Consider the following 27,091-nt stretch of genomic DNA (forward strand, 5'->3'; position numbering starts at 1 on the left):
TCTCATCACATCAAAACTCAAGTGCCCCCTGGTTTGCAGGTCATCTTCATTTACTGTGGTACCTCAATGAATCAGTTCCTTCTTCATCATCCTTAGCTTCCCTCCTGGATTCATACTCCTATGCTCCTTGTCAGGAGAATTCCTCTGCTTCCTTCCCTATTCCAGTTTTCAGATGGACTCTATCCCCACATGAGGTCTTTTTTCAGAACTGCAGGGGTCCAGGCCTTACTCTTGACCCTTCTGTAGCCGAGTCAATAAACTGTATTACCTAACTGAGAACTGACTCTTGACTCTCACAAATTTGCCCACTGAAAGGTCTTGAAGAATGTTGAAGCATTTCTCCAAGTACAGATGGCAGTGACACTGCTTCCTCTTGACATCTTAGAGAGTTGCAGAAAGCAAAGATTAAAAATAATGTATAGGACTAACTACTGAGCAGCTCCACTAATGATATATTTGATCATCTCTCTCAATTTCTGCTTATCATTGTGATTTTTTTAATAGCAAAAGCCACATGACACATCTTGCAGAGAAGGCTTTTGATAAGCACAAGTGAGGGTAAACTTCTGTGACTTTCATTGACATGCTGTGTGCTAGAAGCATTTGATTGCTGTTCCCATCTGGGCCAAAATTCTCCCTGCATCTTTCAATATATCGATATAAAGCAGAGTAAAACAACTCCCATGTTGAACTAGAGTTATTAAAATATTTTAAATATGCTTTGAAATGTACTTTGTTATACTTGTCTCCATAGAATCATTTTGGTTGGAAAAGACCTCTAACCTGGAAAATCATCAAGTCCAACCATGAACCCAGCACTACCAAGTTCACCACTAAGCAATGTCCCTAAGGGCTACATCTAGAGTAATAAAGGACAAGTAATCAGTTCAAAAGCAGTGCAGGAAAAAAGAAAAAAAGGAGCAGTGGAACATAGCAGAAGTTCTGACACGTCGTCTTTGTAAGAATAATATATTTCTTTAAGATAAGTTGATTGCAACTTTTAAGTAAAGCTAGAGGGGAATTTGGTATTTTGTACTTCTACAAATAATGCCAAATGTAAGAGGTCTCTGGAGAGCTGGGAAACTTAAAAAGTACTGTATAAGTAGTGACTTAATCATCTCAGCAGCTGGTATGCAAAAAGGAAATTACTTTTCCAATTACTTTTCCAGGATTGTGTTCTTAAATATTTAAATATAGGTGCACACATGAGGAACATGGTGTATATAAATAATCCCAGTCACTTTAATATGTGATAAATTTATACAGATGCTCAGGAAAAATGGATGTCAGATCTGGACATGAAAATGCTGTTCTGTGGAGGAAACAACAGGAGTGATGATTAAGTTTCTGCTGAGGATCAAGGAGAACTTGCCCATGTTTTCCGACAGGCCTTGCATTGATGCGTGCCACAGCTGTATTTCCATCTCCAGCAGTGTGACTATTGCTCTCCTCATGCAGTTTCCCTCCTGAACAGTGCCACTGCCCTGTCACAGCCACAGTGCTGGCTCTGAAATTGGGTTCTGGAAGTCTGCAGTGGTTTCTTGGAGAAATGGCTGCCAAGCTGACAGGAGAGCAGGACACCGGTGTGGCGAGAAGGGGCAGGGTTTATTTGGGTATCATGGCAGAAATCTGCAAAAAGAAAGCATTTGCTATAAGATGATTAGAAAGAATTTTCTGAACAAGGCTGCTGAAAATGGTTTTAGCTTGGGATCAGTGTTTTTAGTGGATCTGCAGCTATCTGTTTGGATTATACAGTATGCCATATTCACCTGATTTGTTTTTCTTTAAATAGAAACTTCATTAACAACAAAGAATATTTTAAAGTTCTAGTGAATCTAGTCCCATTGTTGCATTTTGGAGGGGAAGTATAATGAGGAACTTCAGCTGTGCTTTGGTTTGATGGCCCTTTCAAACAGTCACTGTCAGTGTTGGCTGTACATGTTCACTACTTGTTTTGGGGAAGTAGATTTTGTTCAGTGGATGTTCTAAGTGAGAGGAAAGGATCGCTGTTCCTGAATTAGAAATTTCTTCTGATGCAGTTTACACACTAAAAGAAACTTGTAGTGGTATGAAATTTAATGGTTGGGGTTTCTGGGTTTTTAATCCAGAGGTATTTCTCAACTGCTGTGTTCTATTAAACCACATGAGCTCTGGTTTGTTCCTCTTTGGGAAGAGGTGTACCTTAGTCACTAGGAGAGTTCCCAGTGTACTGTGAACTCTTAGAGAAGAAAGGAAAACAAATGGCAGCATTTAAAGCACTGCAAGTATGAAAAAACTGAGGGTGTCTGGAGATATTTTGCATTTGTATGTCACCTCCATTCCCAGCATCCACAAAGTTGCAATAATGCATTACAGACTCACAGTATCATAAATTGTCTATTGCTACCTCCATTTCATTTACAGGGGGCTGAGATACAAAAATACTCATGTTTTTTCAATTCATTCCGTGAGCTAGTTCAAAAATGGAAATATTGTTCCCCTTTTAAAAATTCTTATTGTGTTTCAAGTCAAAAAGGTGTCTTTTCCTCTCATAAAATAATACAATTAATTTTTTTTTGTAACCCCCAGTAAGAGTTCTGATTTCTTTTTAAAATCAGTCTCAAAATATGTTTGTTTAATTTCTTCCCTAGTGACAAATACATCACAACCTCTCCAGGCAATATATGTTTCAGTGTCTCCCTGCGCTTATCACTAGAAAAGTTTGCTGCAATTTAAATCTATTAATCCTGGTTCACAATGGGCAGGCAGAACAAATTACTCCTTTGCTTTGAAAGCGGTGGCCCTGCTCCTCCTCAGCCTTCCCATCTGGAGATAAAACAGCTGCAGTTCTTTTGATCTTTCATTGTAGGCAGTATTTTCTAACCCTCTGATCACTCTCTTTGCTCCCTGCTGCTCTTTGCAGTTAACAACATTCCTGACGCGTGCCCAAACCAAGGTGCTGCCCTCAAGCCTGATGCCTTTTTAGTGATGAATACAGCAGAAGGATTACTTCACTTGTCTCACAGCCATTTCCTGTTGCACAGCAAATATGTTTGCCTTTTCCCCCCAAGAGTGACTTGGCACTGCTTGTCCTGAGCTGGAGACCTGTTTTTCTGTGGAAAGGCTTTCCTACCACTCCGGTCCCAGCCTGGCCTCTGTGTGCCCACCTTGCACTTGTCACAAGACGTTTGGTTTGCAGTTTTAGAATCAGGCTGTCTTCATCCCTTCCAGACTGGACAGACAGAGCTCACAGGAACATAAAGCACGGGGTCCCCCTAAGCCATCATTACTGCAGCCATCACCATCATCAAATGTCTACCTCTACCCATTCTTCAAATGTAAGGTTTTTCTTGCCTACACCATTCTGGGATGTTTGTCACCATCCAAGGTTGATCTCACTTGTTCTCATAGCAGAACATTCTCCATGGTGTAGATACCTGTGCAAAGAGCAGCCCTGTCCCTTGTTACTTTCACAAGGCCCTGGAAGCCAAGGCATTTTGATCTCCTCCTGTGTCTTGAGTGCTGTCAGTGACAGGACATTGTGTGTTTGCTGTTTTCCTGGGCTGGGGTCACTGTGAAAAAAGAGCAAATAATTATCTGCAGCATCTGGCAGGTGATAAACAGGTGTTGTATTTTCCTTTATTCCCCATTTATCTTCAGAGTTTTCACTCAAAACATTCTATGTGACGTCTTACTCAAATGAAAGCGAATGCTCTCATTAATATGTGGTGTATTCCATTGCTGAATTCCCGAATCCTTGCTGAATCCGTTGCAGGGGCCATGCTACAGCCGCTCACGGTGGACCTGCCCTCTCCGTGCCGTCGGTGCCGGCCATTCCCTGCGGACCTGCCCTCTCCGTGCCGTCGGTGCCGGCCATTTCCCGCGGGCCTGCCCTCTCCGTGCCGTCGGTGCCGGCCATTCCCTGCGGGCCTGCCCTCTCCGTGCCGTCGGTGCCGGCCATTCCCTGCGGGCCTGCCCTCTCCGTGCCCGTCGGTGCCGGCCATTCCCTGCGGGCCTGCCCTCTCCGTGCCGTCGGTGCCGGCCATTCCCTGCGGGCCTGCCCTCTCCGTGCCGTCGGTGCCGGCCATTCCCTGCGGGCCTGCCCTCTCCGTGCCGTCGGTGCCGGCCATTCCCTCAGGGAAGCCGCTCCCCAGCCGCGGTGCCGCCGCCGGCCCCCAGGTGGCGCCCCTGCAGCGGGGCCCGCCGGGCGCAGCGCCGGCAGAGCGGCAGGCGGGGCCGGGCCGGGCCGGCGGCGCTGCCGCTCCTCGGGGACAGCCCCAGGGACCCGGCACACGGCGTGCGGGCCGCTCCGGGAACATCCACCCCGAAGCTTGGCTGAGGCTCCCGGCGTGTGCTCCTCAGGGCTCGTTTCCCTGGAGCCCGGGCTCGGCGCTGCGCCGCTGGTTAAAGGGCATCCCGGGCCGGGCGTGCCCGCTGCCGGCACACGGCGGGAGCGCTGCCCGGCCCGCCAGGGACAGCAGGGACGGCATTCCCAGGGCTCGTCCCGCCCCGCCGGGCGCTCCCTCCGGCCGCAGCCAGCGCCTGTGCAGCGGAGCGAGCGGTGGTGGAGCGGGAGCGGATCTGGAAAGGGTCTGCTGGTGATGGGAGGCTGGAAAGGCCTTAGGGCTCCTGCTCCGCGCTTTGGGTGCTGTGCGGAGGCTGGAAAGGCCTCAGGGCTCCTGCTCCGCGCTTTGGGTGCTGTGCGGAGGCTGGAGAGGCCTCAGTGCTCCTGCTCCGCGCTTTGGGTGCTGTGCGGAGGCTGGAGAGGCCTCAGTGCTCCTGCTCCGCGCTTTGGGTGCTGTGCGGAGGCTGGAGAGGCCTCAGTGCTCCTGCTCCGCGCTTTGGGTGCTGTGCGGAGGCTGGAAAGGCCTCAGTGCTCCTGCTCCGCGCTTTGGGTGCTGTGCGGAGGCTGGAGAGGCCTCAGTGCTCCTGCTCCACGCTTTGGAGAGCACGCCCGTCCTGCAGGATTTACCCTTCACTTGGTGCAAGGGATAAAATAATCAAAAAGGCTGGATTCAGGAAGGAGATCAGAATCAAGGAGTCGCTGATGAGCCAGACTTGTCCGCGGTGTTCTCCATGAATTTCCTAGCAGTGCTGTTAGTCAGGCCATCAGCTTTGGGAAGAGGGCTGTCAGTGGCAGGAGGCTGTATGTGTGTTAGGCAGCAGTGGGATGCAGCCAGAGAGGATCTGTACAGTGAATCTGGCTGGTGCTGCTTGACCATGCTATGTGCTTTTCAGGATACTTCACTTTGTGCTGGCTCTCGTCTGGAGCAGTGGACTGAATGTCCACTAATGGCTGGAACACATCTTCCAGTTTTGCTTCATTTGAAATTAATCCAGCTTCAAACAGCTCCATGGATTGAGCAAGCCAGGATGAAACTATCAGGACAAATCTCTTCAAAAGCACACTCCTCATACAAAATGAAACAGTAGTGCCAAGGCACTCTGTGCATATTTTTTATTATCAGACCTACAATGCTTACTTGCTTTTAGTACTGTGGATGTAATTCATCTGTTCCATGAAGTTTAGCAGGACTGCTGCCCCAGTGCTTGCTAATCACCTGTGATCAGCTGGGATAGAACAAGGGCTTTCCAAGAACAGCATGGGCCTTTGTGGATTTTGGAATGCAGATACCTGCATCTCTTTCCAAACCTGAGATCAAGACCACATAGTGGTTATTTAAAGTGAAAAGAGTAAGATTTTTAGATGACTCTGTGTAAAATACACTGCATTTTTCACCCTTTATTCCTCCAGCAACAGCTTAAAACAAAACAAAAAAAAAGGCAGCAAGTAAGAAAAGTGCAAGCCTGCCTTTGAAAGTTCACAGAATTTCAGATATATCCTTCTTCCTCATGCTGAGCAACATTATAACTACCTACAGAATCCACCACAATTGAACAGTATGTGTATCATTTCCATTCAAAATTTGGAAATTTCAGTGTGATTTCCCAGGTTGAACAAATTTGAACCCTGCTCTAAGTACAAACACGAGTGTTCACAGTTTTAATGTTTTCATCACAATGTAGACATAGTCGAATAAAACAAACTAACTTAAAAAACATGGGATCTGTTTTGATTTCTGAAGAGCACTGCATTCTGTGCTGGAGTGAAGGGATAAGTTCTTCTATAACATTTGCTTTTAACAGGGGGTGCTTACAGTTGATGTTGGGTTTTTGTATTTGAAACTGGAATTTGGCCAGTGGAATTACCCTGAATCACAGAAAGCAGAGATGGAAAAGCCCTGTTACATAATCCAGCCTTTCTCCTTCCTGCTGTAGGATTATTGTGTACCAACCACCTCAGTGCTTTTTCCAGTGTCGTTTTAAAAGTCCTCAGGGATATGCCATGCACATTCCTTCAGGCAAATACTCCATAACTTTCTGTATTTTACCATTAGGAATCTTTTCCTGCAATTTGACCTAAATTTCTCCTTTCTTAAGTACATTCCTTTTGCTGAAGATTTATTACCTTGAAGCACTCTAAGTAATTCCAGTCACTCTTTAGTATTGATGTCTCTAACATGCTTGTTCTTTCCTAATGCTTTGTCCTTTAATCAGAGCAGCTATCCATGACTAGTCTGTGTCTTTACAGTCTTACACCTCTTCTGCTTTGGTCTGTAGGCTTATAAGGATTTTTTGCACTATTTATTGCACTTCCACCTTAAGTTCATTTTCTTGAGAGTAACTTTTACAAAAGTGACTTTTTCATGGTTAACCTGCCTGAAATTGCAGGTTTTTTTCTGAAGGAAAATTGTAAAAATGCTGTTATAATAGTTATTATTTTTCAAAGATGTACAGATAGAAATAAAAGATTGTCTCTAATGACCAAGCTGTGGCACAGGTTGCTCAGAAAGGTTGTGGAGTCTCCATCTTTGGTGATAGTCAAAAATTATCGCAAAAAAACTGTCACAAAAGTCAGCACACCTCTGAGCTGGTGGCTTGGAGCAGGGGACTTGGAGCAGACAATCTCTGGAAGTAAGTCCTGACCTCAGCTATTCTGATTCAGCTGGGAAAGGACATATCTGGCACTAACAGTGGTCAGTACCTGACAGCATCCTCTTGAGCTCACACAATCTATTGTTACTGCTTTGTAACTAACATCATGAGGTCTAGGAGACCCTAAACATTTTTGTGCATTTAAGTCTGTTCAGAGTTGGAAGCCTAAGAAATGTCCTTTAGCAAATCCTATAGGTAAATCATTGGGAATCACAAATTGCTTCAAATGCAGAAGTCAGATGAGCTTGCTCCTTCCAGCAGGTCAAGATTAGAATTTTGAGGTCCATCCTTGAAGGTGGCCAATTGGAAATTTGCATTCATCTTCAGGAATACTAATAGGGAATTAATTTTCAGAGGTTATCAGAAATTGAATTGAAAAGGCAGAACAAAGAAGTAGCCAGTCCAGGTGTGTATCTGTGCCCACACAGCCTCCCCTGCTACTTCACACTTTGCTCACACGCCTCGGGACACCATCGAGGTTTATCATGAACTTTGATGACTGGCAGCTGTGCTTTTGCTGTTTAGAAAATAAAAATCCTGCGGTGCCAGTGAAGTTGACAGGAGCCAGCATTCAGGCAGGGCGCTGATCTGCAGCTCCTGTCCCTGTGGGATGCACAGCCCCCGGCACAGCGCTCTGCGGGCAGCCAGGGAGGGAGGGAGCGGCTCGGGAAGGTCGCTCCGAGCAGCACCCGATCTAGGCAGGGAGGCCTTTTGTCCCTTAAACAGATGGATTTTGGGCAGGGAGGCTGAAATACCCAGTCTTCAGAGTATCTCTGAAGGCCATCCTGGAGGTGAACTTTGCTGTGTGAAAGCCTTGAAGGTTTCTTATTGAGAAACGTGTTGTCGTGAATGGAGCATTTAGAGGTCTGTGATGGTGAGGTGGGTTTAACCAAATTTAGGCCATTGCTTCCTAGGAATGTTGCTCTCTCTTTAACTTGTGCTGCCATGGAGTAGGAACGTCCTTGTGGGTGTCCCTGTGGCAAAGCCCGTGGGTTCCCAGACCCTGGGGCATCCCGAGGCCGGGCCTAGCTCAGGGCAGGGCTCTGCTCCTTGCCCTGCTCTCCGCAGCCCTTGGCAGCTGCTTGTAATGACACAGGGCAGTGCTTGGCTGCAGATCCGCCGCTCTCGAGGGCTCTCCGGAGATGGAGAGAGTAAAAAACGGTGGCACAGAGCGAAGGGGAGGGGGAAAGCCTGATTATTCCCCATTTAAACTAGCTGCCTTGTTAAATCATGACATATTTCTGAAAGTCCCTTGATAGATGGAGATCCTAAATGAAATCAGATGAAGGAAGGACCACATTCAGATGCCAAGAACTCATGCCACAAAAGATTACAACTTCTGAAACAAAAAAACACCCTCTAAAACTCTCTGGAAAGATATTTGTTATTTATTTTGCTACTCTCTACCAAAAAAAAAAAATAGGCTAATTTATCTCTTTTAGAAAGGAAAAATTACATTGAGCTAACATATTGCAATGACTATTTTTGGTCTTACCATTTAAAATTATGGAGTTATAAATAGAGCACTGTAAAATGCTGCTATTTTGGTTCTCACTGGGGTTCACACAATCATTTGCTTTGCTTTCTATCATTGGATTAAACCCTCCACTCAGTGCTGTTTCTTCTTTGAATACAGAGGATTCATCATTTTTTGATTTTTAAACAGCCAAATCAATTTGTATTTGAGATTTTTTTGCTGACACTAGACCTTAAGCTATCTATTGTTTTTACATTACCTCAAGTTTGCCAAAAGAATTGCAAAAGTTCCAATGAAGGTGGCTCAGTGAAGGTGCTGGTTTTGCAGTGAAACCCAGAATGAGGCAAATTTTGTCTGGCAGTGGACATTGTAACAAAAGCTCTGGTTATAAGGGTCAGAACATTTGTAATGGAAGTGGCCAGTGAATCCTAAATAGCAACAGAATATATTGCTATGAAATGGGTGTACCTAGAGGGGGAAAATAGTATCCCACTCACGATAGAAAAGCAGCAGCTCACTTGGAGCTATTCTCAGATGTTAGAGTCATTCCCCCACTCCCTGGTGTGTGGTGGCATCCCTCCAGATTTTGGCCTCTCCAGGCAAGTGTGATTTTTGTTTGTACCAGATGAAGCAGCCCAGGTGCATAGAGAAAAGGTGGGCAAAGCTCCCTGCTGTGTGAGATTATATTTAGGGGTGCAGCAGAACTGTGACTTGCATGTGCTTGAGATTTTGTCTTTTTCTCAGATGTGACAAACTTCTTGAGGCCATCCAGGTGAGTTATCCTCCATCACCAAGGGTTGCCTAGTCACATCAGCAGCTCTTTCAAGCAATGGCTGTGCTGGGTGTGGATCCTCCGTGTTTGTAGGGAAGTACAGCTAAGCTTGGGACTGGGGATGGCTCAGGGTTGTGATAGCTGCTTTACTACCAGAGTACAGTCGAGGATATTACAACTGGGATGCTCTGGACAGGCTTCTCAGGTGAACTTTGCTGTTTGAAAGCATTAAAGGCTTCTTATTGAGAGCATGTAATTGTGAATTGAGCATTTAGAGGTCTGTGATGGGGAGGTGGGTTTAACCAAACTTAGGCCATTGCTTCCTTCTTTCTCTCACTTCACACAAGTGTGTAAGAAAGAGTATTATGTACCTCTAATGGACCCAAGTGTACTTTAATTTACACACTCTAAATACACGTATTTTTTACATGTGGTAAAGGAGTAACCTCACAGCTTTCAGTAGAATTACCCCAGAGAATCCCACCTCCAAAGCCTCTCCCAAGTGTCTCCAGATGTTTGTTAAGGTTTTCCTAGATCCTGGCTCCTACTTAGCCAAACCAAGAACTTGTTGCTATTCCCATCTCACTAGGCATTAGGTTTCTGTGGAAATCAGGCTGTAGAGGGGAAAAGCTGATACCAACATAAAGACAAGATTTGGTCAAGACCTAGGAAAACTCTTGCACTTTATGTCTCATTGGGTTACCTGCACAGATGGGAGGGAAATAGGGATCTGTAGCTCATAAACCTGTGTTTACTCAGGTGAATAAACAGCCTAGTTGTTGGAGACCAAGAACTGCACCTTCACATCAGAGCAACACAGCTTATTTTATGGCAGGACTTATCTCAGACATGTACTATCATAGACTGTTCGACCCGGGGACATTGCCTTTGGTGGGACTTTTGCCTTGAAAAACTTGTTATATTTAATAACATTTCCCAGACAGTTAAACATTCAAAGGTACCTTTATTAGCTATACATTGCTCAGAAAAACACCTGGCACTACAAAACCTCTTTGGCACCTGACAGCTTAAAAAGCAGATGGAATTTTTTTTCTCAGCTTAAAATTAAGATGCTCATGGACTAAAATTTCTAGTAGAACGCATTCTTAAGAGCAGCTTTTAAACCTGTACAAATAGGGAGTAAATGGAAGCAGTCACAGTTTTTTAAATGTAGGAACAGTATGGATGCTGACAGAGGTTTATAGGGTTTGGAGATGAATTACTGTTTCTTTGCATCAGGCATTAATGAAATAATTTGAAGATATAAGAGAAGTTCTGCTCTTAATGGTGGGAGAAGATGATACTGCTGAAATGGTCTGAACTTAGTTTATACAATACTTCTTTTATTAAAAATATCTGTTAAAGACATCTGCTGGAAGTCTGTAACACTGATTTACAGTGTTACAGGGAGAAAAATTAACAAAGTTCTTTAGCAATTCTGTCTTCAGTGTAATATTATGAACTTTTAAAAGAGGGTTTATGTGTGCTGCATAATTAACTGAAGCTCTGCTCATTGAAATCAGGCCCACAAAACTTGTTTTTCTTGAGATCATGCTAGGTTTTTAAAACAAATATTTAAAATTACACAAGAGAATGAATATACTTTCACTTTCTTTAGGATGTTTAAAGGCAATCAGGGCAGGTAGAGAAATATTTCTAAACACCTATTCTCTCACAGTATGTGACCTCTCTAGCAGTGTTGTAGTGCAACAAAAAAATTACCAGCTTCCTCCACTAATTCATTACTAGAGAAGGAAAATCACCTCCGAAGTGACTGAATTACAACCTGTAATAAAACACCCAGCACTTTATACTGGCTTTGTCAGGGCTGAAGGATATGTCTTTAGTCATGAGAGAGACTGGGGGCAGGCAAAGGTGGGAATGGCAAAGATCATGGTCTGGAAGAAAAGCTTCCTTACAGGAATTAAATGCTGAGTTTAAATTAATCCCATTGTTGCCTAACTGTAGATGACATTGTGGAGTTGTTATTTTTTTTCCCGAACATAAATGATAAAGACTAAAGTAATAAAACAGTTGGTATTTTATCACTCTAAATTTGGAGAGGCCTCATGTTTTCCACACTTGTAGCCTTGATGAATCTTTAGGCAGTTCTGCCAGTGATAAAAGGAATAACTCACCACTGCCAGAGAATTTGGCTGTTCCATCAGTGACATGAGATAATTCCATGGTGGTTGCTGCAGTTTTTTCGTGTACATTTTGACTGAAGAGTGATAACTCAGGCAATGAGTTATTTGGCATCAGCCTCCAAGACAGTCTTTTTTCTTCTTATAAATCCTGCAGCACCTTTCAGCCACCCATTTTTAAATAAGACTGTAGTGGGTTAGGTTCTAATGTCAAAGGATGGTTAAAATAGATTTGCTGCCATTCCTCTTTGTTTAATTTTTCTTTTTTTGTAAAATTACATTTCCTGAAGTGGTATTGGGAAAGTGAGAGGTGAACTGAAAGACTGCCTTTATTTTACAACCTACCAGTGTGACAGGGCATTTCTTTCCTCGTGGTAGTGACACGGTTTCTTCCTAAGGGAGGACCACATTGTCCAAGAATCCAGAGGGGGAAAGTACACTAACACCAGCCTGACTTTTCTACAATGGAAAAATTGTGAGAGATTGTGCAAGGAGGCAGGTGGTTGTACTGTAAATTTGGTAAACAACAGGTAGAATTATGCTGTGAAACGGACAGGTTTGCACATTTGGATTTTTTTCAGTTCTATCCAAGTATTTGGATGGAAACAGCAAGAGTTTCCTTGCTCTAGATTTCCTAGAGTTTTATTTGGAGGATTCCCCACACAACAGGATGACTGAGGAGTGTTAAACACAATCTGAAGAGCTGCAAAGGTGATGGGTGCTTGGGACGTCACTTTCTGAGCATCTTTTACTCTTTTTAGTGAAGTAAATCAGTTAAATCATACAGAAATAGTTGCAGCTTATATTTCTATTAAGCCAATCAATCTCTTGTGTTTCTCTATCTTTTTTTCACTTTGGCTCTTTATTTTTAGACAAAGCAGTGACTCAAAACTATAGGTGAGTTTTACAGTATTTACACCACAGGCTCCAAGTTAGAATCCATATCCTTTTAAGGCAGATGTTGTTTAACCCAATGTAAGGATGCAGTTCCTTCTTGAAGGTGTATCTGCAAACCATCTGCATCAGGCATGTCTTGATTTATGTCAGCAGATGAAAGAGACCACTTTTTGTCAGTCCCATTTAAACCCTGAAATGACAGTGCATCGTGTGGTTGCTTTCAAAGGATTCTAGCTCTACAAAGTTTAGCATTTGCCAAAGAAAATAACAATTATACATAAGGAGAAAAACTCATCACAAAGCATTTGTATGTACAGAGTCAAAAGGCTCCTCACTGGCCTGAGGTAGCTCAGTGAGTGTCACCTGGGTTAATTTTGGATGGGAGGTTCCTCTTAGTCACCCAAAGCAACTGAGAGAGAACAGGGTTGACAGATGAGGGGTTGCCATTCTTCACTTTTCTCTCACTCTTATTTTAATCCTTTTCTAGTTTTTTTTCACTTTCATGTGTATTTTTAGGTTTTTATTTTTATTTTTAATTGTTCAGGTTGGGCTCCCTCATGAAAAAGAAGGACTTGCACTCTTCCTCACTGTCTTGGGAACAGGCTGATTACTTTTTGATTCCAAGCAGCACCGTGGAATTCATGGTAACAGGTGGGACAATGCTGATGCCTTGGCAAACTGCAGGGCATGTTTGAGATCCAGAGCCACCTGCTATACTCAGGGGCAGTCCTGAGAGCTCTTCTGGTGCAGAAGTAGAGTCCTCCCTGTCCTCCTGCACTGACCTTGGTGTTTGCAGAGCTATTTCTCTCACGTATTTTCACTCCTCTCTGTGGCTGCAGTTGTGCAGGGTTTGTGGTTTCCCTTTCTTTCCTAAACACACAAGCCCAAAGGCATTGCCACCATCACTGATGAGCTCAGCCTTGGCCACTGGTGGGGCCATCCTGAAGCTGCTTGGCATTGGCTCCATCAGACACAGGGGAACCTTCTGGCAGCTTGTCACAGAAGCCACCACTGTAGCCCTCCCCTTCTACCAAAATCTGGGCACACAAAGCCAACACAAAGAAATCAGGGAATTTATCCTTCCAGAGTCCTTTGGGGGTATTCAGGGAACTTGGCAGAGACTGTCTCTAAAACTGAAATACCTGGAAGGTGTAATGGTACAAAAAGCAGGTGAATCCAGATGAGAAGGATTTACCCATGAATTCTAAGAAAACTCAGGGATGAAATATCTGCTAAAAGCAGCATGTAACATGTATCTTCACTGTTCCTCAGCACATGAAAATCAGGTGTCAAACGTGATGTCCATCATTAAGAACGGTTCAAGGGTATCCAGCAACTTAAAACTGACATCTGTTCCAGGTGAATGACTAGATATTGCAAGAGAGAGAATTAGCATCTACCTGAGTAAATATTATCAGTGAGATTTAATAAAGCTCTCAGAGTTCTTCTAATGGGGTCAGAGAGATATAAATGAGGATCATCTGACTGATACAGTCAACTCAGGTTTTTAAAAGACATCTGACAGAACTTTTTAATTAAGGTGTTTTAGGAAAATCAAGCAACACAAAACTGTCACTGGCATAAGAAGGAAGATGCTGAAATGGATAAGAATATGATTTAAAAAATGGGATCATAAGATAGACCATCACTGGATGGAAGAAAATGGTCAGTTCTTGCACAGGAGGGAGAGCACAGGCAGAATTCCATACAATTCTGTATATTCTCAAATGTCCTGAAGAAGGGAGGTTATCAGCAAGGTGTCAAGGCTTTGCTGCCTATAGGAGGTTATGCAAGGCAGTGAGGATGAGGAAGACTGCACAGCCTACAGCAAGATTAACTGTAGAAAAAGCAAGGTGCAATTCAGTAGAGATAATTGTAGAGTGGTACATTTGGGCAAGAATAATCCTATCCTCACATCTTGGATAATTTCTAAGCTGACCCAAAGGTCTTCAGGAACAAGTCCTTTGCATTATGGTAAAAAACCCTGTAAAAATCCAGGGTTCTGGTCCATTTCTCTAGGACAGGATACTCCAGAACTGAAATTATTTGGAGATGACCAAGGATGGTCAGAGGTGATTGCCATTACAACCTGTGCAAGGAACCCATCCATTGAATATCCATTCATCTTATTTGGAAATATACATGAGGGGTGAAGGTGAGAAGGGGTTTGCAACACTGAGAGCTCTGGAGAAAAGCAGAGTGGATTGACTTTTTCCTGGCTCTTCTAAGACAAGCATGAAGGCTATTGGAAGAGAGTAAGATCTTCATTCAAAACAAACCAGAGAATCTGTGGTGGTACTCCTTAAATGACTTCCTGGGTCAAGGAATTTGTAAAGAGGCACGGAGAGACTGGAAAAAAACTTGGGAAGAGATGCTGTAGAGTCCACTAACTAGATAAATCACATAATCTGACCTGAAAATATTTGAAGGCTGTGAGGCAGGGTGTCCTCACACTGTTCTGTTTTTTCCTGAATGTCCACTCCCATGGCTACTGTTATGAAAATTTAGGAACTTTAAGAACCTAATCCACCACTTTGTTCCATGGAAAAATCAATTACTCTGGTGTCCTTAGTGACAAATTTGTCTTACCAGTTCCTAAAGCTTTCAATGATGGAGACTCAATGGCCTCCTAAGTAATCTATGTAAGTCTCACTATTCATACTATGAGAAGGATTTTTTCCCTGTCTAACTGGAATCTAATCAGCTGTTGTTTTCTGCAAACCCTTAGCTGCAAGCCTGAGCTAAGACTGGAGGTGTCCTAGACTTCTGAAGAATGTTTTCCAGTAACTTTCATGACTCTGGAAATAGCCTGAACACAGGCTTGGTTTTTAATGTAGCTCACAGTTACTTGTTTTTTAGCTTGGTTAACATGACCGAGCGTGGCCAGGGATTATTTTTATATCCTTTTACTGTTTTTCTTGTTATTCTAATGTCTTATCTCTTTAGCATCTTCTGGCTTCAGGTAAGCTTTCCCTGAGCAGTACTTTCTAAACACAGCATGTTTTGAGCTAGCTGCAGCAAAACCTATTTGAAAGGTGTGTCTACAGAAAAAGTGGAACCAAAAGATTTCTTTTAAAATATTACTGAAAACCAGCATGTAGTATTTTCTTTCCTGGAAGGTCTCATTCTGGTTTTGCCTGTAATTCAGTGAACTGTATGTGTTTGAGATGAAATGTTTGAGCTTTCTTACATGATGTTGCTCAGTTCAAGCAAACTCTGCTTCTTGCAAATGATCATTAATTGCATTCCCCATTCTCCAGGGACCTGATTTGACAACAGGGTTCTGCCTGGCAGAAATGCTAAGCACCTACAGACTCAACTGAAGTCGATGTGGGCTGCTTTTATAAAACATGGTGTGCTCTGAGTTGTGTAAGCCTTTATGAAAAATCAGCTCATTTAGGGCATTTAGCAAAACCTCTTAAGCTTCATTTCCTTGTCCTCGGTCTCCACTCTCCAATGAAGGAACATTGTCTTCTCACGTGCCATCAATTGTGGAAATCAGTTTGTTGGTACCAGTTAAACATTGGAGTAGGAGTGATAGCCATTCTTAGGAGATGAATGTCTGTGAGCAGGGCTTAAATTAATGAAAACCCATGAGGTGATATGAGGATCTAACAAGGGAAAAAAAAATTATTAAATATGCTCCTCACTGAGAACACTGAGATTCTTTGTACAGAATAAAACAAACATCCTGTGGAAAACCAGTGTGTAACAATGCATTTGGAGACTTCATGGTGCTGTGGATTGTGCAAGGATTGCACAAGTGCTTTGATTTTGGTGGTTTTAAACTCATTGCAAGGCTACAAGCTCAGTGATGGACTTTCAATACAGGTTTGCAAATGTATGTGATATAGAGGTTTATTTGTAGGTTGGAAAGTCTAGCAGTTTGAATGAAACAACGCTGTTGTCAGTCAGCACATTGGCCCAGGGAAGAAAATACTTTATTTCTTTTTCTTGAAGACGGAGCTTACAAAAAATTACCACTATGGAAAATTACCCTTTATTCCTAGTTCCCTGTAATTTAAGAATTTGTAAAAGTGTTCCTATTTGAATGTTGAACTCGATTGGTTATGCCAAGGATTGCAGAACAATTTTCAGTTTCCCATATGGAGGAGCAAGAATGATAGTTTTCAGTAGCTTCAGTCTGTCTCCTGGCTCAAAAAATTCAAAGTGATCATGTTCACATTGGAAGTCTAATAAATGGCTGGTATCTATAGAGGAATTGCCTTGGAGAAAAAAAAAAAAATTAAAAAAAAAAAAATCCCCTGACTGCTTCCTCATTACCAAAGCTGGGCATTTGATTTCAGTGGTAGGGGATTTTGTGCTTGTTGCCCTGTGAATTCAGGCTATTCATTTGAAATGAGGCAGTCATTACTGAGAAGCAGTGGGCTACTCAGTTTAAGAATGACTTGAAGTTTTAAGAAATTTAAGTTTCTTAATGTATATTTCTGGTGAAAGCTTCAAGGATCTTCGAGAATCATCTCTCTGAGATTTTTCCTAGTGTCTTTTCTTGTCAGCATCCTCTCCACTCCCCTGCCTCCCTCAGTTACTCTCTTGAGATCAGTGTGACAGATCAAAGGCTGAGATGGGGCCTGTGCCTGAGTGATGACTTTGCTTTCCCCTCCAAGCTCTCTGCTAGCTCTCTTCATGGGTGTCTCCTACAGCTCTTAGCATCAAAACTAGACCTTCAAATTAACAGAAGGACATAACTGTGGCATATCAGAATTCATTCTATGAGTTCTTCCTCAACTGAGATGTATGGTAATAATACTCACCTGACAGGGTAGTGTGTGGACAACAATGCCCATTCATGGCATTTACTTTTCTTCTTTGTGTTCTTATTGTGGCATATCTGTAATCAGAACAGGAGGGAACAAGTCCACATTTTGCATTCCTTCCCCATATTTTTCCAGTCCTCATTCAGCAGAGTGCTTAGGTGTGTGTGTATCTCAATCCATTTGCCTGTCCTGCTATAATAACTGCTGAACTGGGGTTTCAGTATTGGTCACAACTGGAAAGATTATGTAAAAATTCTGATTTGGATTCCCCATGTTCTACAGCTTGACGTGTACAAGCTGGAAATTTTGTCTTGAGGGTGTTTTGGTTTTGTGTGTATTTTCACAGAGTGATCACTCCAGTTCCTGCAGTGCCTCTGAATCTCTGCCTTTTGCAATTTGAACTTGCTTTCTTTGTTCCTTCCCCTTCCTCCCTTTATTGTTTTGTCCTTATGTTCCTCTGAAGCTTTGATGACTTTTTCCTTAACTATTTAGAGCAACTTTTTTTTGCTCCAGACTCAGTTCATCCCTGGAAGAATCCCTACATTTCTGGATGTTCTAACAGCTGTAGCTTGTACCCACCCCAACTGTCATGAGAATTTTTGCCATGCTGTAGTGGGATTTCACACATACATTCATTCATGGAGGTTGTGGGGTTTTTAGATTTCAGTGGACCCTCAATATACAGCTTTGCTTTTACTGTTCTCCAAATGACATTATTATTTTTTTTTTTTTTTTTTTTTTTTTTTTTGGCCATGGATGCATTAGGCAACATGCACTTCAGTAGCTTGTGGTAGCAACAGAAGCACATTTGATTTGCTGTTAGGTAGCACTGTGTCCAAGAGAACCTTCAGCAGAAATCCTCTGAAACCCTCTTCAATATATAAGAAAGCTGCTCCTTGCAGACCCAGCAAGTTCAAAGTTACTCAGTGAACACACGGTGTGGCTGCCCTAGGTTTGCCTTCCAGCAGACGCCCATTTCACCGTGTGATTTAGACATAAACCATTTAATTCTAGTAGGAGCTTTCAGAAAGGTTTTTAATAAAAAACTTTTTAATAAAAAACCTGCCCAGGCGGCCACTCTGAAGGTTAATCTCTTGCCCAGGATGGTTGGCAACTTGCTGTCACAATGATTGGAGTTTCCAAGCTGACTGGCAGTGCCAGGCACTGAAGTGTGGTTTCTAACAGAGTGGGACCCCCATTTGTCTGAGCTCACAGTGGTATTTTTCATGTTGCCCATCCCCTGAATAACTGTCTAGCTCAGTTGACCAACTGCAGTGCTCTGCAAAGGCATATTTAATGTATTTTTATGGAGCCCCTCCCACTAATATGACTAGCTAGATTATCTGTAAGGCTGTGCTTGTTCTGAAACCACTATTGATTAAATGCTGAGATGAATTTTTTTTTAGAAGCTGTCATTGGAACATGCTTAGACTGCACTTGCTGTCAGCTTAACAGTCATGTTTCTGTGTCTTCCTCTAAATTCCTCTCCCAGCTGGGCTCTTTCATATCTTAGCATTAAAATAGTTCCTTCCTAATTAGACAGATCTCTGTCACGATAATCATCTCGAGAACGTATGCTGTATTTTCATACTGCGTTATCTTTTCACAGATCAGGCCTGTTTTATCATTTTTCAAACTCCTAACTCACTGAATAGATCTCTCACCAGGCAATCATCTCCTGGAGCTGGTAATTAGTGTCCTGTCAGCTGATACCAGTAGGCATTACTGTTCATCTGCTGCCATCAGCAAGTTCATCTTAGATCATTTTGAATTCTGGTAGATTTGATTCCTTTCAAATTCCACTTGGGAAGGTGGTATTCCAAAGCTGATGTGCAAACAGGGGAAAAAAGGTTATAGAGCAAATAGACACATTTGTGCATGCAAAGGGAATTTCCACAGAAGAGGTGTTTGTTGGTAAGTCCAGGGTCACAAAAGTAGGAGCACACACAATCATGAGTGAGTCTGTGATTGTGTCTGACTACAGAACAGAGCTGTGTGCTCAAGGCTGTGAAGAGCATCTGTTTTAATGACAATAATCAGTAGTCAGAACAAAATTGAGATCTCTCTATTTCTTGTATTGCTCGGGCTATAATACAAGGAATTTGTTTCTTGCTTTTGTTTTTTCAGTCTCAGAGGCTTAGCAGAAGTGTTGTCCTTCTCAAAAATTGGATTTAAATAGTTCACTAAATAGCTTATTTTACTTTAGCTTTTTAGAAGCTGGTAATTGTTTATGTAAGTGTCCTTAAAAGAAATGATGCAAAAATCAACTGTGAAATCTTATCTCTATTATGCTATTTTACCATTGCCACTCAATACTTGGCTTAAAAGAAAAACCTTCCACGAGAAGAAAATTTTTAGTTAGCTCTTAGGTGCTGGAAAGTAACAGAGGACAACTGCCATTGTTTAATGAAATGAAAATTCTGATTCCATTGATTGTCTTTAGATATAGGAAGGGAGTGCCTTATCTTATAAAAGATTGTTCTGTAGAATAATACAAGAATCACCACCGTGCTGTTAAAATGACTGGGGAAATAAATATATATTTGTTCAGCTTTGCTTTAACTTCAGCCAATAAAAAAAATCTTTTAGTCAGAACCAAATGGGTTCTGAATGTATTCAGACGGAGGGGTTTTATTGGGGGAGTTCTGTGTTTTGTTTCTTTCTTCCTTTCTTTGGTTGGTCGGTATTTTATTTCCACAAAACTGGTGATTTGTTTGCAAAACTTCTGACACCAAGCACTGGTTACTCCGACATTTCTTTTACTCAAATCATCACCCTTGGGCCGTGCAGCCTGGCAGAACCAAGGTACGTAGCCGAGAGATTAAAAAATTCCTACATTTTTAACACAGCTTACACTTAAAAATGACCACGTTGACAGCTGCCAGAGTGATATGCTGGGAGTTAAGGTGTGTTTGTGTGACTTCATAGAGACTGACAAATGCTATTAATTGCAGCCGTAGGGAAAGAAGACAACTTGTGTAAAATGCACGGGAAAAGCAGCCTGTAAGAAGACCGCTGCTTTTACACGTGTTTTCTGCCCGGTGGGTGTAATAAACGCTTCCTTTGCTGGACTCGAGTGCTCCGCACACGAGCTGCGGGCTGCAGGGGGCACTGCTGAGGAAGCCAAAAAGCGCTCGCTCCAGGGTAAACCTTCTGCACAGCCCTCTCCCTCCCTGGCCTCATCACAGTTTCCATTATTTTACTATTATTATTATTATTATTATTATTATTATTATTATTATTATTATTAGTCCTGAAATTCCTTCCCCTCCTTCTTTTTTCGTCCTCTTTCTATTCTTACATCGAATCTTAACTATTCAGTCACCAGAGAAATTCAGTTACTAGAGAAATTACAACACATTCCCCCTACCCCGTCTTCAAATTAAGAGAGTCAATTACAAATCTCTGTAATTGACTCAGGACTGCAGTTTCTCCGCGTTCTTACGCTGCTTCTGAGCAGAGCTGTAATTTCCCCGTGCTGGTTCCGTGATAATGTAGTAAGTATTCAATGATCATGAAGAACTTCAAGTGAATTCACTGTGGTTCTCAAACTGATACCACAGAAAAGTTTTCTTTTCTGGGGAGAATATATTTTTGTCAATCCCAACGTAGGTCAGGTACTAATTGCTATTTTTATTTGTCCACTATTATGTTCCATCTCAACACAGTCATGAATTGTGGCAATAGGCATGAAATCAACCCCAAATTTCATACTGCTGAGCACTTAAATAAGACAAAGAATGCTCTTTATCACTGTATCTTAGAAATAGTATCCTATGCTAATCTGCAACGGCAAAAATGAAGATGGTTTAAATCAGATTACATTACCGATGCATGAGTTGCCAATTTTCGTTAAATCAACTGCATGTTAGAGAACACGGGTGTCTCTCTGAGATAATTCTGTTCTATACAGATGTATTAAAAAACTGGAAGTGCATTTCTCACAGGGCTAGATAGAAAATAACACTCAACGACAATTGTGGGCGCAATAGCTTTGTCTGCAAAACGGAATAAAACTAGATTCCCGGGATGTTATTCTTGCTGCATTAATCACCCGCGCTCTGCATGGAGGCAGCCGCCGTTCGCTCGGACAAGCGCTGCTGCTGCTGCCCGGCGTGTCGTGTTTCTCGTGTTGTTTAAAATAGAAAGTTCAGCCCCGTGCCGGGGAGGCGCAGGGCTCGGCGCTCCGCTCCCATCCATTATGCAACAGTTGCCGCGGGAGGGGAAGGCGGCACACGCCGCTCGCCCGCGGGCTCCGCCAGGCCCCGCCGCTGCCCTGGCCCTCGCTGCGGCCGCCGCCGGGCCCCGAGCGCCGGCCGGGAGGCTCCGCCCGCGCCCGCGGTGCGGGGAGGCCGCGGGGCCGGCAGGTGTCGGGCCCCGCTCGCTGCCGCCCGCCCCGCGCCGCCGCCGCCGCCGCCGCCGCTGGGGAAGCGCCATGTCCGCTCCTGGCGGGCCGCGTCCGTGCCGGGTTTTGCACCTTGTCCCCGGGCCTGCCTCACGGCCCGGAGGAGCCGCCGCCGCCGCCGCCGCCGCTGCGGTGTTTGCTGAGCGCTCCTGTCCTGGTATCACTCCGCTGGCATGGAGGAGGAGGAGGTGGAGGAGGAGAGCATTTGATCATTGTGATGGTGGCAGGAGGAGCAGCAGCCGGCACGACAGAGCAAAGCGCTAGGCTGTATCAGCTCCGCGTTTGGCAGAGACTTCAGAGCGCTACTTTTTTTTTTTTTTTTTCCTTTTTTTTTTTTTTTTTTCCTCTCCAGCTCGGTCCGGATTGTTCATGTGTTTACTTCCCCCAGCCCGAGGATTTGCTATTTAGGTTCCTGTTGAAATGCAACTGAGCAGCCAAAGTACTTTGCGAACACGGTGCGGCATAAACACCAAAACTTTTTTCTAGAAGGAAAATACAATAAGCAAGCGGCTTTTTGCCTGTCTTTTGATGCCGTGGAGTGCGAGTGAGTGTGCCGTGTGTACCCAGCGTGTGCCTGTGCTTGGATGTGTGTGTGCGAACGTGCGTGTGAACGGGTGTGTATGTGTGTGCATGTGGAGGGGCGCGTGTTTCTCCTTATCCATGGGGAGAGAAGGCTTTTGGCAAAATCTCCGGAAATCTCATGGAATCTGTTTTGAAATAATGGATTATAAAAAAGAAAGAGGAGGAAAGGAACTGGTCTGATATCTTCTGGAGTTTGCTAACCCGAACTGCTGCTGCTTAGTTTGTTGTGCTTTTTGTGTGCGTGTCTGTGTGTGTGTGTGTGTGTGTGTGTGTGTTTGTGTGTGTTGGTTGTGTTGCTGGCGATAACCTTTTAGCACCTTCTCTATTTCCCTCCCCCCTTCCCTCTCTCTTTTTAATGTTTTGGAGCTTCTCGAGAGGGATTGGCTGGGGGAAAAGAGAAACATTTGCTTGGGATCGCTGTTTCCCTGATACATGATGGTGCCCCTTCCCCCCCCCCTCGCCGGTTCTCTAAAAAGTATCCCATCAGGACCCCACAGGAGACTGTATGTGTGAAGTGTAGGATAAAAAGTTCTTCCAAAATAGTGTGCACGGGGACGAGGATGGGGGATTTCGCAGCCCCCGCTGCCGCCGCGAATGGCAGCAGTATTTGCATCAACAATAACCTGAAGAGCAGCCTCAGCGGGGCCGGTGTCGGGGTTAGCAGCTCTCCCCACGGCCCTCCTGCCGCCGCTCCCGGTAACAATACCGCCGGTAGCGGCGGCATTCCCAAGCACAGCACGGTGGTGGAGCGGCTGAGGCAGCGCATCGAGGGCTGCCGGCGGCACCATGTCAACTGCGAGAGCAGGTACCAGCAAGCCCAGGCGGAGCAGCTGGAGCTGGAGCGCAGGGACACGGTGAGCCTCTACCAGCGGACCCTGGAGCAGAGGGCCAAGAAAACGGGCACCGGCGGCAGCAGCAGCAGCAGCAAGCAACAGCACCAGAGCAAACAGCAGCAAGATGCTGAGCCCGCCACGGCGGAGCAGAGGAACCACACGCTGATCATGGTAAGGGGATGCGGCCCGGGGGCGCAGGGGTGGCCGGTCCGCTCCGCGTCGCTGGCCGGGATGAGCTGCAGGTCGGCCCCGTTGCTTGTCAAGGGGGAACGGGGCTCGGCTCAACTTTGGCAGGGTCTCTGGCGGGACGCTTCGCAACTTCTCGCGGGCTGGGGTGGAGGGAGCGGAGAATTTATTTTTTTTCCCCCGGTCCCCTTCCGAAGGGTAGAAGTGCTCTGGGGTAAGGGGGAAGGAGCGGTGCCAGGCGTGCGCCTTGCCGAGAGCCGGGGGAGGGTTTTTTTTGTGTGTGTGTGTGTGTGTGTGTGTATGTGTGTGTGTTTGGCCACGGCTGCTCCGTGCGGGGGGCTGGCCGCCTTTAAATCCCGCCGCGGAGGGAGGCGCACGGTGACTCCGCAGGCTGCGCTGCCGGCTGCAGGAAAAGTTGGGCAGGTTTCTCGCTTGGGCTGCCCCGGCGTGCAGCAGCCCGGCTCCCCACGCGAGCTGAATCGCTTCCCAAAGTTTTCTCGGGATTTAAGGAGCTTAGCGAGGAGCGGAGGGGGGGGGGAAGGGGCGGGGGCTGAGCCGGTAGAAGCGTAGCGGCAAGTAGGAAGCGGAGTTTCCCACTGCCAGGCTGCGCCGATGAATAATCAGAGGTGTGGGGGGAGCCGGGCCCTGCGCTCCGGCCGAGCCTCCTTTACGGCCGCTTCTGCGGGGCCGCTGCTGGTGCTCGTCCCGGCAGACGGGGGCAGGCGGGCGGCTCAGCCGCGGGGCACACGCCTCTGTGTGTGTGTGTGTGTGTGTCCTGACGTGTCCCCGCGGCGGGGCGGGGGCGCCCGGGCTCGGGGGCGGGCACCGGGCAGCAGCGGGGCGCTCCCGTCGGCCGGGGCACAATGGGCGGCGGGAGGAGGGAGGTGCGATGGCAGCGTGCGCTTTACAAGGCCCGCACGTCCCTCCCTGTCGCCGCCCTGCGCGGAGGCGCGGCCGGGCGGGAGGGTCCGGCGGGGCGGCAGCTGCCGCCGGCCTCCGGGGGAGGGCTCTGTGACAAAGCGGCCGGGTGGCGGGGCTGCCTCTCGCCCTCCCCCTCTCCGCGCCTCTTGTGTTTCTCCGGGGCCGCGCCGAGCCTGCCCAGCCCCGGCCACGAGTGCCGGGCAGCGCTTCCCCGGCGGGCGGGCAGCACCGCCCCGCCGCCCGCAGCCCCGCTCCCCGACGGCGGCGATCGCTTCGGCAGCGGCGAACAAAAGCTCAGCGCCGAGCGCTGCCCCCGCCTCCCCGGCTGGGAGCGCGGCGTCTCCCGGCGAGGCCGGCGGGAGGCGGGGATGCGCAGGGAGCGGGGCCGGGCGGCCCGCACAAAGCGGCGGGCGGGGGCGGCGGAGTGCGTGCGGTGCCCTTGGCCAACTGGAAGCAGAAGGATCTCGCTGGCATCTTGCTGCTTTCCTGATGTCAGCAGCGAGGCACAACCGTGCTTCTCGTCCCTCTCTCTGGCGCTCTTCCTCAGCAGCGGGCTTTTAAACACGCGCCTCATCGCGTACTCGGCCTCGGCTTGCGCCTATCCCGGGGCAGGAACGGAGTCACTCCCTAAGCCCCGGCAGCAGGGACCGTGTTTTCGTCACCCGGCTGTCCTCAAATCCCTTTTCGCACCTCCTGTGTCTTCCACAAGGTACAGGAGAGGGGCTGGACGCTCAGGGGACACTCTCAGGGTGGTTTCTCTCCGTGTCAGCGGTGCGATGTGCTGTGTGCCCGTCCAGCTCCAGAGCGCTCCGGCTGCTTTCGGGCCTCGGCTGGCGGCCGGCTGTCCTCTCCCCTTATTCCCAAGCCCCGGCGCTGAGGCATTAAAGGCACGATTTTTTGATAAGCGGGTAATTGGTCTTCCCGTAAAGGTGTGGGACAGAAAGCCAAAGCTATAATGTGAAAGTTGGAAAAAGGAAAAAATAAAAGGAGGAAGGGCAGTTTCAGCTCTCACTGTTACTAGATCCTTTCTGGCTGGGACATTTGAGGAGCTAAGAGTAGCCTAATTAAGAGGTAGTTTATTATGAAATTTATCATAACTCAATCCCTGGGCTATGATCTTCATGTTATTTGAATATACTCAATGTGCCCGATGCCTTTAATCTTAAAACCATAAATTCTACTGCCTTATTACAAAAAAAGACCCATTTCCGTTTGTTTTTTTTTTTAATACACAAATGTTGCCAAAAAAATCTAGAGACATCATCTGCTTTGTTTCACTTGTAAAGTGTTAATTATGATTTTTGACTAATGTCTGAGGACACTGGGGAGCATCCATGGGAACATGAAAGCAGTACTTAAAACCCAAGGGATTATTCTTTTTTAAGCAGTTGAAAATTATTTTCTTTTAGACGTTTATGCTTTTTGCAGTAAAACCAAATGCAAACTTCCAAACTTCTTCGTTTCTAGCCATCATACCAGTATGGTAAGTTTAAGTGCTTATGTACACCATAATTTTTATTTAACTGCAGTGTAAACTTTTACACTGGAACAGTCTGCTGAGAATCTGTTACTACTTGACTCTTCTTTTTACACAAAAATCATTATTAGATTTTTCACTCATATTATTAAACTGCATGATTTTGAAAAGAAGCTGTTTGGATTAAATGACAAGAAACCCAATGAGGACAGCAAGAAATGCTTTTTCTATTTTTTTTTTTTAATAAAAGCAAATTAAAGGAAAATATAATCTCTGTGTGTGTGTATGTGTCCTCCAAACTGAGAGATGCTGAGAAGGGAGGGGAGGTGTGCTTAATCCAGGCAGTGAGTCACCCCACAAACCCTCCCAGAAGCTCCCAGGTACTGGCACAAGCTGGGTAAAAACCCCAAAAACGGCTTTGGAACATGATTATTTAAAGACATGCACTCTGATTGTCTTCACTGGATGGAGCACAAGTTTGTGCAGTGATTCTTGTGACCTCCCCCACAATTTGCTCCCTCCCTCCCTCCCTGCCCGAGTTCAGGGAAGGCTCTGTGCAGTTTGCGCTGTTCAGGATTCCCTGTCAGCTGACAAGAGGTTATCAGTGGGAGCCTTTTGTCCAAGTGCAGCGTGGGAGCATCGGCTGGGCTCTATTTCATGAGCTGCTGATCTTCCCTGAGTCTGCATCTTGTTGGAGAGAAAGGTTTCACTTGCTGAATTTTGAAATACCTGCATTTATAAGTACCGCAGCCTCTTCTGTTGAGGAGAACAGTGGGTTATTACAGAACTAGTTTGCTCATACACAGGCATGGACTGGGGTGTGCACAGAAATTAAAATAGTTTATAAATGTCTTTGTGGACCTTTCCCCCTTCCCCAGTTCAACCCGGCACAAACCAAAGTTGTTTTCTGTGATTTTGGGTTGGATTATTAAAATGCTGTACCAGCCTGGCTTTCAGAGGAAGTACTGGGAAAATTTGCAATTCATCCAAAACTCTGCTGTTCATCTTTGGATCGGTTCCAGGAAATATCAACACATTATATCAGTTCTTTGGTTCTTTGTGAACTAATCTGCTTTCTTGTTTGCTTCTTTCAGTGCAAGAGTCTTCTTGGCTCTGCATCCATGTTATGTGTGGGGTTCAGAGGTTGTAGGTGTGTGTATACACATACATTATATAGAGAATAAATCATATATTTAGTATATAATAGCCAAATACATAATAATAACTGCAAATTATATCACTTACTTTTCTGATCCCTGTGACTGTTGTTCTTACCATGCATTCTGTGTCCAGTGGCATGTGTAATTATCACACTGGTCTTCCAGTACACATTTGTTTACATCTGAGCTCTTTTGTAAACTATAAAGAGGCTGGAGCTACTTTTTCCTATTTTAAGGCCCTTCAAGACTTTTTTTTTTTAATTTAGCATTGTTGTGGGTTTGATAGCCACTGCCTTACTCTCTGTTTCCTTCTCTAAACCCAGTACTTAGGAAATTGTGTGTTAAACACCTAAACTTAAAATGTTATTTAGATCAGAGGAACTAGTGACAGAAGTCAAATAACCTATTAGATCATCTGTTCCACTGCTGAAGTAGGCTATGCCAATTCAGAATTAGTTAAAGTCAGAGAAAACACGGCTGGAAA

The 27,091-nt window shown here is 45.2% G+C and overlaps 1 protein-coding gene across 2 annotated transcripts in view; it reads left to right on the plus strand.

The window, feature by feature from the left end:
* Window positions 1-21,145: 21,145 nt before the first annotated feature.
* MAML3 (mastermind like transcriptional coactivator 3) overlaps window positions 21,146-27,091 on the plus strand; it is a 228,879-nt gene continuing 222,933 nt past the window's right edge. For both annotated transcript variants that reach the window (XM_077176687.1, XM_077176688.1), the window contains exon 1: window positions 21,146-23,034. In XM_077176687.1, the coding sequence (XP_077032802.1) occupies window positions 22,591-23,034 (444 nt within the window). In that variant the 5' untranslated portion in view covers window positions 21,146-22,590. The remainder of the gene's footprint in view (window positions 23,035-27,091) is intronic.

The sequence above is a fragment of the Agelaius phoeniceus genome, chromosome 4 (genome assembly GCF_051311805.1).
Source record: "Agelaius phoeniceus isolate bAgePho1 chromosome 4, bAgePho1.hap1, whole genome shotgun sequence".
In the NCBI taxonomy this organism is placed as follows: domain Eukaryota; kingdom Metazoa; phylum Chordata; class Aves; order Passeriformes; family Icteridae; genus Agelaius; species Agelaius phoeniceus.